Consider the following 14,872-nt stretch of genomic DNA (forward strand, 5'->3'; position numbering starts at 1 on the left):
ACTTTTGAAAGCAATTAGATCACTACAGTATTTGTACTTGCGTTACATGTATATATACGATATTAATACTACTACTTAGAACTACGTATACTGTTTCAGTGATAATTATAGAGGCAACCATTTCAATTTAATCATTCAAAGACCAATTTGAAAAGTAGAATTAAAAAACAACTTCCTAAGAAATGGTATTGAAAAAGGACCACAGAATATGAACAATAGCAATATAGTTTTCATAATCTTATAAAAGTCAAAATTATTACTTTGAAATACTGATGTTAAACATATATATACTTAATATATTTTATGTAAAACTACGCAAAAAAAGATTATGTAATGAAATCACAGAAGTTTGTATCTAAAATTATCCCAGAATATTCCTTAGCCAACATAAATAAATATTAGAATCTTAGTCGTCATTAACAAGATTAATGCAATAAGGTTACTAATTTACTAAGATTAAAGCGATATTCAAATGAATAAATCATAAAAATTGAATAAATTTAACTACTAAGATATTTTAACTCCATTGAAAACGCATGTTAATTCATTTACTGTATAAATACATATTTGTAATAGGAAAAGAAAGTTCATTGCCGCTTTGCACAAAATTGTGATAGGATTCAGTTTGAAAATGCCATAAAACGTTTTACTCTAAATGCTCATGTCATATATATAATACTTATAATTAATGCTCCACACACTACCATACTTAAATAAATCTTATATTATGAATCAAATTTAAGCAAATGGGCACAAAATACTAATTTTATTGAAAAGATAATTAGGTTAATATAGAGAAATGCATTCATAATGCTGTAATAGTAATATACTAAAAAATGGGCGAGAGCTAAACATTTTTTCAGATTGGTCAAATATTTTGTGTAATGAAAGAACTTATAGCAAAACCCTTATTCAAATAAAAAGTTTCAGCAAAACTTAAACAACTCTGTATATAGTTTGGATATTAAATTGGTAATCAAGAAGTTTGTTGACCTTTTGTTTAAAAGCAAATTTTTCAACCCATTTTGAGTTTTCAATTAATACATTTTTGATAATGATTCAATAATAATAATTATGCCTACTAGGTCGTATTTTAAAAATACTTTCAATATAAATTCTTAGACTTAATGATAAAAAATTAAATCTTTGTTTCAGTCATTTTATGAACTGAAGGATCACAAATCACCAACAATACCTGTTGGTGTTAACTCTACGTTAAAATTTTATACAGAATTCTAACTTTACAATATACTGTTTTATATATTAATTTTTACCAAATAGCAATCTAATAAAAAAAATAGATTTCATTTATAATGAAAAGTGCCACATATTTCAAAGGTTTTTATGCTCATAATTATGCTAAAATTTATAGTCTGGCCTAAATCTAAAGTATCTTTTTACAATTTATATTTTATTATAATTTAGAATCAAATTCAAACGTACACTCATTAATATAAATTATGTGGCACTCTTTATTAAATTTAGAACTATGCAGAAATATGATTCAAATATAAAACATCCAAATGACATTAATTACATTTGTTTTGTTATAATCCTTTTATATTTAAAATGTTATTGATAGATTTGTAAAGTGAGTCATGTGCTCAAAATGACAAAAATGCCGCCTGTCATACAGAAAGCACAAATGTTAAACTAGTCCTTAGAAAGTGGAATTGATAAATAAAATGACTATACAATAATGACCTTACAATGAGCATCAATTTTATTACTTTTTGCATCAGTTTCTAAAAACTTTTGTACCCAATGTAATGACATTTTGTATAGTCTATAAAATTAAAAAAATACATAATAACCATTGTTTGCTTAGCAATGCATGGTTTATTATCACAGACTTCTGAATATTGGAAAATGCTTATTATTTCACAGAAGTAGCATGTAAATAGATCTCTCAATAATAGAATAGAAGAGAATATGGTATAGACTACCAGTCATTGAGCAAAAATTCTTTAATAAACAGATAAATATTTCTTTCTAGTGAAATTGCTAATTCATTAGTTGATTAGCAAACAGCGGTTGTATCAATATTATAATATTAACCCTTAACGGATAATGGCCGTCGTATATGCGACAAAATACATTAAGAGTTAATATTTTAAACTTTATTACATTGTTATATCTTATAATAAAAGTTTGTTCAGCCATAAAATCCTGTAATCTAATCATCTAATGAAAATGAATTTATTCATGGCTTATCTATATTTCATTTTCATTCAGACGGTTGTTATTTTATCAACAATGACTGCAATGTTGATTGATGTTTGCAAGTTCAAGAAAGTTGAATCAAAAGCAACTTACCAATCATTGAAAAATAATAAACAAAGTAACACAATTAAATAATTAAAATTAATAAGTACTTTTATAAGAGGACTTATAAGACTACAAACTTTATTTGACGATTGCGCGTCAAATTATCGCCCTAAACCGTTGTGAAGTTTGATCGCGACCGGAAAAGCAGTGATACCAACATCATGAAATCGAAAACAGTGTCAGATTTCAAAACAAATGCGTTATTAGGTTGAACACAAAATGACTATTTTTTTCCTGTTAATTGTTAGTTCGTGCGTTTTTTATGAGTTTTAGTTTTGTTCGTTTTTCGTGAATTTTTATTAATTAGTAAGATCCTTTCAATGCAATTTTTTTATAAATATGATATTAATTGTGTAATTTATAAATTTCAATAAACATCGTTGATAAAATCTTACAACAAAAATTAGGAAGAAAGAAAAAGTAGCAAATTTCATTTCCTAGATTTATTGTTCATTCTAAAGAAGTTTCTTTTATTAACAGTGTTGATTGAAATTTATATTACATTTAATTTCATTACATAAATAAAACATAGGATTTTATAGCTTGAAAAACCGTTCTTATGAAGATTGTATTTGCAAAGAGTTCAGTTAAAAGAATTTTAGTAAAAAAAATTAAGGTTTTCTTTGCTTTACTGGATTGCCTAAAGTAATAAACCAAAAAATGAAAAACCTGAATTCATATCATTCTGTTCAAATTTCTTAATGAAATTGATGTTTCATAAAATATTTATTATTTTATGAAACATTAGTATCAATTAAGCAAATAAAAAAAAATGTAAGTTCCTAACTCAATTCATGTGTAATTATAAAAATGAGAAAATTATTCACTGAGAGTTAGCAATATAAAACTATGTCATACCGTATTACTTTCTACTCTCGTCTTGTACGTTTTGATCGTGTGTTAGCACATGAAGAATCTGTGTTATTGTCATTTCTATGCTTTCTTCCAACTTGCACTTGACTTTGTGCTGTCAATTGTAATGATATTGCTTGACCATTTAATTTCTCAGCTTGTAACAATTCTTTTAATCTGTAAACAAATGTCTATTAAAAAGAACCCATGGAAATCAAATGTTGAAATTGAAAATCATGAAATTTGTATAAATCCTACCCTTTCATTTTTTGACTGTGGAGCACAACCACTGGTCTACTATTTAAAACTTTTTCCATTTCGGCCCCAATGCATTCATCCATCTTTTCAATGATACTGCATTCAGCATTGACATCTATATCATTAGAAATCATATTCCCGATGTCTTGTACAAGAGCAGCATCATTTTTGTACAAATTCATGTCAATAACATCAGAGACTTGTTTACTCATTTCAAGTTCATCTTTGATCTCATTACCAGAATCATCCATTTTTTCATCTTTAAAAGCATCAATGACATTTTTTGATGACACATTGTTATTTTCAGTCATTGGTTCAGTTTTATTAATCTTCTCTTCTGTTTTATTTTTAATAATCAATCTACTAGATTTTCTGGTAGTATTTTCTTCATTTGGAGCAGTAGAATTTAATTTTGTATCTTGAATAGTATTTCTAATATTCTCTTCTTGTTCTGAATCTTCTTGAATTAATATACTGACTTGTGCACGAACATCAGATTCTAATTTTGATATTGTGCTCACAAAAGGTTTAGCCCAACCAATGTGTAATATCGGAGTGGGGCTACCTTCTTCCCATTCACATATTCCATCATAGAACCTGTATTGGGATCATACACCAAAACCTTAATTTTCAAAAATCAATAACCACATAGGCAATCCATTTTATAATTTAAAATAAATGGAAAAAGGACAAGAATACATCAACTCACCGTAATAGATTGGCAAAACATTCAGGATCTTTTAAAATTGATCTTGCATTATGACCTGAACTTTCAGATTTAATAACACATGGTATTTGTTCATTAGCAACTTCCAAAAATTCTTTATAAATCTCCTCATCATCACGGGAGTAGTTATACCTTATATAAAACACAATTAAAAAAATATCTAATATATACATTTGCAATTATCAGTACTAACAATCGAATAACATTTCCTGCATTAGCCCAACTTGAAAAAGCTTCTTTGTACATTCCTTGGCGATAGTAATAAGAGCCTTGGTAAGTATAAGGATAAACATGATGATCGTTATAGAATGTCCTTGCACTGTCTACTGCTTGCTGATATAATTTAGAGCAACTGGGTCTACCAGCTTCTGGAAACATTTCTTCCAATTCTCCTAAACAGCCGAGAGCCATAGGATAACGGTCAAGATGACCTAAAGTTGTTAGAATAAAGGACTATTGATCATTGAGAGAACTATAGTTGCTCACAGACAGGTTAAATGACTTATAGAAGTAGTATCAATTAATATACATATTATAATAATATACATGTATATATGTAGATATTCTCCTAAAAAGACAACTATGGGATAAAGTCTAGATAATCTGGAGTTGTTAAATAACTATTTAATTATCGAGAAACCTATCAATGCCCACACAGTATTGATTTTAAACATAGTTTTGACCAAAGCTGATAAACTGGCTTATAAAAAAAATTTTATGTGCCAAATTGTATTAATAAATATATATTATAATAAACTGAAATTCCAAATGGCATAGTTTATAAAATAAAATTAAATTTATTCAGTAAAGCATACCTAAATCATATAAAAGCCATAATAATTTCTTTTGTAAAGTTGATATCTCATGGACCTCACAAGATAAATTCAAGGATGGATTTATAGCTGAAACGAGTGCAGCGATTTCTGTGTATCGAGAACAAACTACTGGATGCCCAGATAAATAAAGCCAAGAATGATTTTCAATATCTGTAGGCACAGCTTTTCCACGTTTATCTTCTGTGCCTTTACTATGCCAAGTAACCTAGAAGCATCCATTAAACATTACATACAAATTATCTATTGATCAACAATTAAAATGTAACCATAACAATGTCTCATTTGCTATGTTATGTATATTATAAGCTTTCATGATTTATTTTAAAAAAGTACCTCAATTGTTTCAGAGCCATCTTTCCCAAAAACCACCCAAGCATGGTCCTCCGACAGAGCTAAATGTACATCTTTAAATCCTAGTAGTTGGCAAGCAGCAACAACTGCATAAGCAACACCAAACGAATCTAATTTATTTGTAGTAACATAACTGTATAAACTTTGTATATGAGCTTTATCTCTATAATAACCTCGAGTTAAAGAATTCCATATAATATCTGATACTTTCTTAATTAAATCTCGAGTAGCATATTTTCCTTTGGCCGATTTTGTATCGATCGAGCCTTTTATTATGCCTTGAAATTTGTTGTACATTTTTTCAATAAAGTCATACTCTATACTTGGGAAAGGCATCGGTTCGTCATGCAAATTCCCGGATTCTTTATCCTGAACTCGACCAGTCAATGCATTTTCGACAGCCCCGATGACAAGCGATAATAATGTTAGATCTGGCTCTTGTTTGCTTTCAAGTTGATGTTTAAATAGCTGAACGATGCCATAAATGTTTTTAATTGGAAAACATTGCGAACTTTTGTCTTTCAAATTCGCCATTACCGCCTTTTGACATTTGCGTCTCAAGATATAAATGATTTTACAATATAATCACTTACATCGGCCGGTTTCTCTGTAGACACTGGTCAATAACAGTCATTTGAGTCGTGATTCGCTTGATAAAATAGTATGTTTTTTAGTTAAAAACGCAATTGCGTCAAACGTAATTTCGATGTTTAAAACTGCTTGTTTGTTTTTAGTTGGGATCTGTCAAGCGACTCCATGGGCACCATCTCTACAATATCGTGCGAACTCGTGCAATCGTTCGGTCGCTAGCGGTCAGATGACATGCTCTATTTGACCGGGAAATATCAAATATTCCATACAACTCGGCAATAATATAATCAGACAAATTCCCAATAATCATTTTAATACATAATTATAGAAACCTTTCTAAAAAAACAGCTTCATTAAAGTATAAACTCTATAACTACCCCATATTCTTCATATTCCTGATAGATAATCATTTCTGTACAAAATTCGACATGTACTAACAACATCCTTCTTCAAAGTATAAACTTTATAACTCAACTATATTATTGATGTTGCCCTGTTTTTTTTTTAACAAAAAATTATAGACTACTAAAACCAGCTTTATTGAAACTAAATATTAAGAATAGTCCCATTGCTCTATTTTATTTCCATATAAAATTCTACAGCACCATCGATAAAATATAACTCAAAATTCTGCAACTTGATCATTCAGGACTTCAAACTCCATAATAAATTATTAGAAGAACATAAATACTTGGTTGAAATATAATGTATGGGGTATTTTGTGTCATATATGATTCTTCTATGATAATGCATAATTATTTTACAAATTGGCACTTTGATTCATAATTAAAATTTATATTTTATTAATTATAAACCTAATAATTTTAAAATGCTAAACTTAAAAATAATTATAGAGTATTTATTAAATTTTAAATCTTTGGAAACTTTCATTAACAATCACAATAAAAAATCACAATTTGTAAAATTCGAGTAACGGATCTTATATATTTCATATTTAGTAAATATGAACTTTGAATAAAATTAAGAAAACAAAATCACTTGCCGGAAAAATAGATATCGCAAAATGACGGATCCAAGTAGGACTATTACATTTTTTATTCTTTATCGCAAAGGTATCATTTTCGTCATAATTAATCCTAATAATTAAGACTTTCTTGCGTGGAATGGGAATAAGAACACTTACTTATATGTACGTGAGAATCAAATAATATTATTCCTATCCTGTAGTACGAAGTTCTTGGTAATGACTTTTAAATTAAGGCACGTAATAATTACTTCTCAGATTCTATGAACGCATAATAAACCGAAAATTACATTGATCACTACATCGGACAAACTGTATAAAGGAAATAAGGTTTAGAGCAAATAAAGTAGTAAATAATGAATAAGACATCTAAAATGGTTATACAAATTAATTAATTTGATGATTTGAGTTAGATTAAGATTTTATATTATTATAACTTGACTATAAGCTTTAAAATATTTTCCAATTTTAATTTTGTTAGAAGTAATTTCTAATGTTTTAATCGTGTATAATCGTGATGAAGACGACGTATATTTGCGAGTATCTCATCTTTGATTAGAATGGTTAGATTTATAAGAAGCTTTAACATATAGATATTTGCTCCTAGATATTTCTGCAAATGTTTTGTTTAGAGTTTATTTCAACTATAAACGAAATATATTTGAAAATTACATAGGTTCGTTTTGCGTGCTCCTTGCGAGAAGGCAAGGAAGCAATCAAGTTTATAATAACAAAACGTTTAAATACCTACAAGTTTGCGCCACGAAACGACATAGATTGTCGTTGATAAAAAGCTACCTTTACTGAGTCATTAAAGTTGCCAAAAGGGGAACTGGTGCTAGTGCGTAAGTGATTACAAGTTAAATTGACATTTAAAGAAGTGTACTGTACGTGTGTTGAATACTGAAAAATTAGCATCTCGACATTTTCTAATTCACATGTATATTCCCGATCGCGCTTTGGTGATCTTTAATCACCAGCAATGGTAAATAAGAAAAGAAAAAAAACGAAAACAACAGTTCTCCGTAGTGATTGTGTGGGTCCATATAGTGCTCTCGCCTAGCATCGCAGTCACTGGTCGTGAGTAGATATATGAATAAGTGTAAGGTACATGAGCTTTCGTCCGGGCTAGTGTTGGTGCCGCGATAGGACCGCGCTACCACCGCGCACTTCGTCTCACATCGGTATTTTCCCCCGCGGGAGATATTTTGTGCCCGCGACATTCCTTCCTCTCTATCCCTCGTTTTCACAGTGGTATGCGTGCCGAGAGATCGCACCGGCAACGGTCTAAGTGTATGGGTTCATGTATGTGCATGCCCGCGAGTAAGTCTTTCGTCTTTCGTCTTTCGTTCACAAGAGAAGTCTTACAGAATACTGAGAGCGAGACACTGTGAAACATTACGGATAATGGTGGGCAAAGGCAATGTCGACCAGATCGAATTTATCTACATTATTTAAATGAATGCATACGCGCTTAACAAAAACTCTCAAAATAAAATAAAATGACCACTATATAAATATTACTTAAAATTTTCCAACTACACTTGATGCCTGACAGGACATTTTAACTAGAAAATCAAATGGTTTCATAACGATTTTGATTCTTTATAAAAAACCATTTTCAATCATTTTTTATTATCTCATTTCCAAGTACTATTATCGATTTCATATTATCTGTTGTTGGTAATCAGTAAAACGTCATATATTGAAGTCGAATATTAAATGGCGTCAAAAGTTGCGCAAATTCGATGTTAATCACTCACCCCTAATTCCAACGTGAACGCTACGGCCATCTTGAAATACCTAGCAAAGCAATACAAGACAACAAAGAGATATCGTCGAGAGTCGAAACGCGGACCTGCGAGGTACCTGTGCGAAGGAATGAGATGTCGATAAGCGCGCCGAACACCGCTGCTGAGGACTCTTTACTTTGCAGGGATAGAAAACGGATTTTACAAATTCGAAATATCGCTTTTTATAATAATAAGAACGTTATTTAGTCTTTAATCATTTAACTATTATTTGTTCAGAAATGATTAATGTGATAATATACACACCATGGACAATTAGCAGCACGTAGTATAATACTACATGCAAATGAAAATGTTTCCAGAACTTTTAAACACAATTTGCTTATATGAATTATAGCTTAATTTATGCTAAGTATTTCTATTTTCTAAACGCTTAGTCATAAATTTGATAATTAGTGTGTTCAATTGTAATACATAATTTTTGATCGTTTATTCAATAAGTACAATGACATAAAGTGAAGGATATGCATTAATGAAAATACTTTTTAATGATCAATGATATCATTCGTTGCAAGGTTGTTCGCCTCGGAAAACACAAGTCCAACACGCAGCCCGGAGTACCGGTCATGCAAGTTCGATGCTCGGACCATTAGTCTTTTGTAAGATCTTAAGCAGTGCGGATGGTGTTTTCGCGTTTGTCAAAAATAAATACAAGTGTGTTGTGTCGTTGTGTTTTGTGTGAAAGACACATGTTATCACTATCGACGTCATACGGGGTGACAAACGTAGAAGTTTCGTGATGGTGCTCGTGTTCGGATCATGATGCGAATTTATCTGGTGTTATCGGTTTGTGCACTCGTCGTGGGCGCCCACGGACCCGGTCCCGGTCCAGGTCCTGGTGCGGCTTATAAATCGAAATCGTTACACGATGTTTCGGGAATCGGTATGCAATCGCGTGCAGTTGATACGCGTGTGCAGTTCGAAATTTCCGAAGGACTGCCACCGGGAACGACGGTCGGTTTTATTCCTATGAAAACAGGATTTACATATCGCTTTAACGAAGCGCCATTAGAATTTACACTTGATTCGCGAACGGGTGAAATTAGGACGAATATAACTCTGGACCGCGAAGATTTGACGAACGGTCGTTGTGATTTAGTTGTGTTATCCAGTCAGCCTACATATCCTATAGAAGTGCGTATCATTGTGATAGATGTGAATGACAACCCACCGCGTTTTCCGGAACAAAGTATATCAGTGTCGTTTTCCGAAAGTGCTGCCGCAGGCACCAGGTTGCTTTTGGACGCCGCGAGTGATCTGGACGGTGGACAGAATGGTGTAACGGACGATTATAAAATAGTGAATGGTAATGCGGATGGTAAATTTTGTTTAGCCGTGACAGAAAATCCTAGTGGTCAAGCTTCATATTTACACCTAGAAACAACGGGTAGTCTAGATCGCGAAGCGCTTGAATTTTATTATTTAAATATTTCGGTTAGGGATGGCGGTGAACCACCTTTATATGGATACTTGCAAGTTAATGTGACAGTGTTGGATGTGAATGACAATCCGCCAGTTTTTGAGCAAGTGGATTATATTATTTCGCTAAATGAAAGCCTGCCTTCTGGGAGTCCAGTTCTACAGGTATTAGCCACTGACAAAGACAGTGGCGAAAACGGTCGCATAACTTATTATTTATCAGAGTTAGAAACAAAATTCACAGTCGATCCTGAAACAGGAGTTATTTCTACAGCGGAAATTTTATCATGTCCACAACAAAATTGTCCTGCGGTAGGAAAATCCTGTCCCAAGTCCTGTGTTTTTACAGTTTATGCCAGAGATCACGGCATGCCCAGACAAGATGGCAGAACTTACGTTACCGTCAATCTTGTCGATGCCAATGATCATGATCCTTTGATTCGATTTCGATATTTTCCTCCCACAGCGGGATATGCAACAGTCGATGAAAATGCAGCAAACAGTTCTTTAGTGGCTGCCGTTTCAGTAGAAGATGGCGACGAAGGTGCTAATGGAGATACTATAGTTCGGATAGTTTCAGGTAATGAAATGAATCATTTTCGATTAGACAAAACTGGTAGTTTTCATATAGTGCGCGTTAATGGCGCACTAGATCGCGAGGAAATTGGAAAATATAATTTAACGATTGTAGCACAAGATAGGGGTATTCCGCCAAGAACCACAACTGCTTTTTTAATTATTAGAGTCAACGACGTTAACGATCATGAGCCGGTTTTTGGAAAATCCGAATATTCAGCAGTACTTAGTGAATTGGCTGCTCCAGGCACATACGTAGCCAGCGTAACTGCAACCGATCAGGATACGGGAGTAAATGCACTATTACATTATGCTTTTGTATCAGGTGACGATCACGGTTGGTTTAAAATAGACTCTAATTCTGGGCTCATAACGACGGCAACCGCATTAGACAGAGAATTGCAAGGTACTGTTACCCTTAAAGTTTCAGCTCGAGATGGTGGGCCTAATCCGAAATGGGCGCACACGCAGCTCAAAGTAACTATTTTAGATGAGAACGATGAATCGCCGTCATTTTCTCAAGAATATATCAATGTAACACTTTCCGAGGATACACCCCCTAACACATTAATCGCCATGCTGACAGCTTCGGATCCAGACCAAGGTACAAACGGTAGCGTAACATACGATTTTCACCCTTCTATACGTCGTAAGTATTCGGAGATATTTGCGCTCGATTCACTAACGGGACGTTTGACCACAAAATCCAGTTTAGATCGTGAAGCTCAATCTTACTACAAAATTCGCATATTAGCACGTGACCAAGGCATACCACCTCAAAGTGCCACAGCTGTTGTAAATTTGTACCTATCTGATGTCAACGACAATAGCCCAAGTTTTTATCCGTTGCGATATTTTCGAATCGTGTCCGTGAGAAGTCCATACGGTACTGTAATAGTTAAAGTAATCGCCACTGATTTAGATATTGGAAATAATTCTGTGATAGCTTATACATTGGAATCTGGAAATGAAAATATGTTCGCGTTAAATCCGAGAACTGGAGAGGTATCACTGTTACCTGGATTTTCAACATCTCACGAGCGTTTATTTACATTAGTTATATCTGCAAAAGACACTGGGGGTAGACGTGCTTCCAATAATGCTATTGTAAAAATAATTAAAGAACAATATCGAACAGAGTTAAATTTTTTAAATTTTGATAAATATAGTTTTAAAATTCTCGAGGATCATGGTAACAAAACACCTCAAATTGGTAGACAAGTAGGCCGTATATATAGTAATGTAAATCCTGTCAATTATTCTATATTATATGGCGATCCTGATCAAATATTTAGTATCGAAGAGCAGAGTGGTATAATATCAACGTCAGGAAAATTAGATAGAGAACAGCAAAACTTTTATACATTAACGATCGCCGCAACGGCGGGGTTGGCGTACGGAGAAACGCATGTTAACATAACCGTGCTGGACTTGAATGATAATTTGCCGCAATTTTCCGATCAGAACGAAAGCCTTTGGCTAGCTCAAGATTCAGCTGTGGGCAAAGAGATCTATTCGGCGCGAGCACGCGATTATGATGCGGGGATCAACAGCCAATTGAAGTACACTTTGCTGCAACAAAATCCCGACGATCAATTTCGAATCTCTGAAACGACTGGGGTCATTTATTTGAAACGGCCAATCAAGACTCAACCGGGAACGTCGATGAGCCTCGAGGTATCCGCTACTGATAGTGGCGAACCACCACTTACTTCGACTTGCCAATTGAAAATACTTGTAGGGGATGTCAACGATCACACGCCAAACTTTCGATACACTTCTTATGAAACTTCGATATCAGAAACTACGCCAGTGAATTCAAGATTCTTTTTTATGTCAGCGATGGACGCAGATTTAGGTGATAATGGCAGAATTTCATATGATATTATACAAGGTAACGATGATGAAAAATTTGGTGTATTTCCTGATGGTTCTATATATATTCGAACAGCTTTGGACAGAGAAGAGCAAGATTTTTATATTTTAACAATATCGGCAAATGATTCGGGAATACCTGTTAGAAAGTCTGAAGTTCCTCTAATTGTCCACGTGTTAGATGAAAATGACAATATTCCAGAGTTTCTTAACAGTACATTTACTTTTAGCATTCGTGAAAATGAAGCACCAGACTCATTCATTGGTCAAGTATCAGCACAAGATCGAGATATTGGTCGTAATTCAGAGCTATTGTACTCTCTGTCAGAGTCGCACAAAGATTTTAAAATCGATGCAAAAAATGGATATATTAGGGCAATGAGATCTTTCGATCGAGAGGAGTTATTAATGTCAACAGGGGTTGATTATATTACTTTTGTGGCAACCGTTAGTGACAGTGGTTCCAAAGTAAGATTTAAACACAAAGCTAAAGTTAAAGTTTATATCACAGATGTTAATGATAATATGCCAACGTTTATTAGAACCCCATATCGTACTCAAGTATCAGAAGGGCTTTCAATTGGATCACAAATTGCGCGCGTGTACACAGACGATGCAGACGAAGGTTTAAACGGGGACGTATTTTATTCAATCGTAAGTGGCAACGACGATAAACGCTTCGTCATAGATCCAGCGTCCGGTCAGATCAGCTTGTCAAAACCTTTAGATCGCGAAGTTGTGAGCAGATACAATCTTGTAATTGAAGCCAAGGACGCAGGCTTAGAGACACGACTGAGTTCAAACTGCACAGTGTCGATAGAGGTACTAGATGAAAATGATAACGCACCAAAATTTGCCGAATCACTAATGAGAGAAATTTTAATATCAGAAAACACGCCAATAGATACTGAATTGATGAAGTTTATAGCAACCGATACCGATCTCGGTTTAAATTCTGAAACTACATTTTCGATCACAGGTGGAAACAGAAAAGATGCTTTCAGAATTGATTCCAATTCGGGTGTTTTATATTCACATAAAACACTCGATTACGAAGAATTGGCTTTTTATAATTTAAACGTAACGGCAACAGATGCTGGCCATCCGAGATTGTCAACTTCCACTTACTTGCGAGTGGTAATCGAAGATGCAAATGATAATGCGCCAGGCTTTCCAAGTACAGCAATAGTTCGGCAAATTCGAGAAGGAATTCCGATTCACACACCTATAGTCACAGTAATCGCAGAAGATCCAGATTCGGGAGCTAACGGAAAAGTACTATATTCTATATCGGTTCAGCAACCCATTCTCGGTGACCGAAGTATACGACATTTTGGAATCGATCCTTTAACAGGAGTGATTCATACTTTGCTGCCTATCGACAGAGAAACAATAGATACTTTCAGATTGACAGTTGTAGCAACGGACTCGGCAGAGTTTCCAGAACAAAGGCTTTCAGCAGAAAAACTAGTGACCGTCATCGTAGAAGACGTAAATGACAATGCGCCAGAGTTCATATCGATGAATGCTGGTATTATAATGCAAAATGCAAGTGCTGGTTCGTCAATAATGCAGGCTCTGGCAATAGACGCAGATTCTAGCACAAATGGTTTAGTAACATACGAATTCCTAAGCGGCGATATCGAATTTTTTAGATTACAACAAAACACCGGAGAAATCACATTAAAAAAGGAACTTACTTCTCCGAAAACGAAATATCTTTTAGCTTTGAAAGCGACTGATGAAGCCGTCCAAGCCGAACGTCGAAGTTCAGATGCGTACATAACTTTACTTGTGGCTCGCGGTCCATATCTCGATTCTAGAGAATTCGAAGTGTCGGTTTACGAAAACGAACCTATCGGTACGAAAGTGTTCACTGTATCTTTTCCTGGTCTACGCGAAGACCACTTCGAATTTTACGTGACCGATGTAGAGATTATGAACGGCAAGAAAACCAGACGTCTTTTCGATATAGACATTCGAAGTGGAGTGTTATCAACCGCGGCAGTACTCGATAAAGAAACTGATGTGCAGTCGTATCAAGTTCACGTCCATGCGCTGAATGAAAAGGACTACCAGAGATTGTATTACGCAATGGTAAGTGATATTAGCCTACTATTTATTGATAGCAAAATGAAACCTTTATGTAAAACGAATCGAAATCGAACAGAAGTATTTGTATTACTAGAATATATATATTTATATATATATATATATATATATATATATATATAGCGAAAAATATCGCGAACAGTATTTAATA

At 33.7% G+C, this 14,872-nt stretch overlaps 2 protein-coding genes across 2 annotated transcripts in view; one reads left to right on the plus strand and one right to left on the minus strand.

Moving 5' to 3' along the window:
- Window positions 1-3,197: 3,197 nt before the first annotated feature.
- On the minus strand, window positions 3,198-6,073 carry LOC113365978 (menin). The gene is made up of 6 exons (XM_026607524.1): window positions 5,335-6,073; window positions 4,981-5,206; window positions 4,359-4,596; window positions 4,148-4,297; window positions 3,439-4,035; window positions 3,198-3,357 (listed from the first exon to the last, which is right to left on the minus strand). The coding sequence occupies exons 1-6, from the start codon at window positions 5,884-5,886 to the stop codon at window positions 3,198-3,200; spliced, it is 1,923 nt and encodes a 640-aa protein (XP_026463309.1). The 5' UTR covers window positions 5,887-6,073.
- A 3,551-nt stretch (window positions 6,074-9,624) lies between these two features.
- Window positions 9,625-14,872, plus strand: part of LOC113365980 (cadherin-related tumor suppressor) — a 59,772-nt gene continuing 54,524 nt past the window's right edge. The window contains exon 1 of the mRNA XM_026607526.1: window positions 9,625-14,706. Coding sequence (XP_026463311.1) covers window positions 9,625-14,706 — 5,082 coding nt within the window. The remainder of the gene's footprint in view (window positions 14,707-14,872) is intronic.

Source organism: Ctenocephalides felis, unplaced genomic scaffold, assembly GCF_003426905.1.
Source record: "Ctenocephalides felis isolate EL2017-DRISC unplaced genomic scaffold, ASM342690v1 CF-g0.4_SCAFFOLD_01170, whole genome shotgun sequence".
NCBI classification, from domain to species: Eukaryota; Metazoa; Arthropoda; class Insecta; order Siphonaptera; family Pulicidae; genus Ctenocephalides; species Ctenocephalides felis.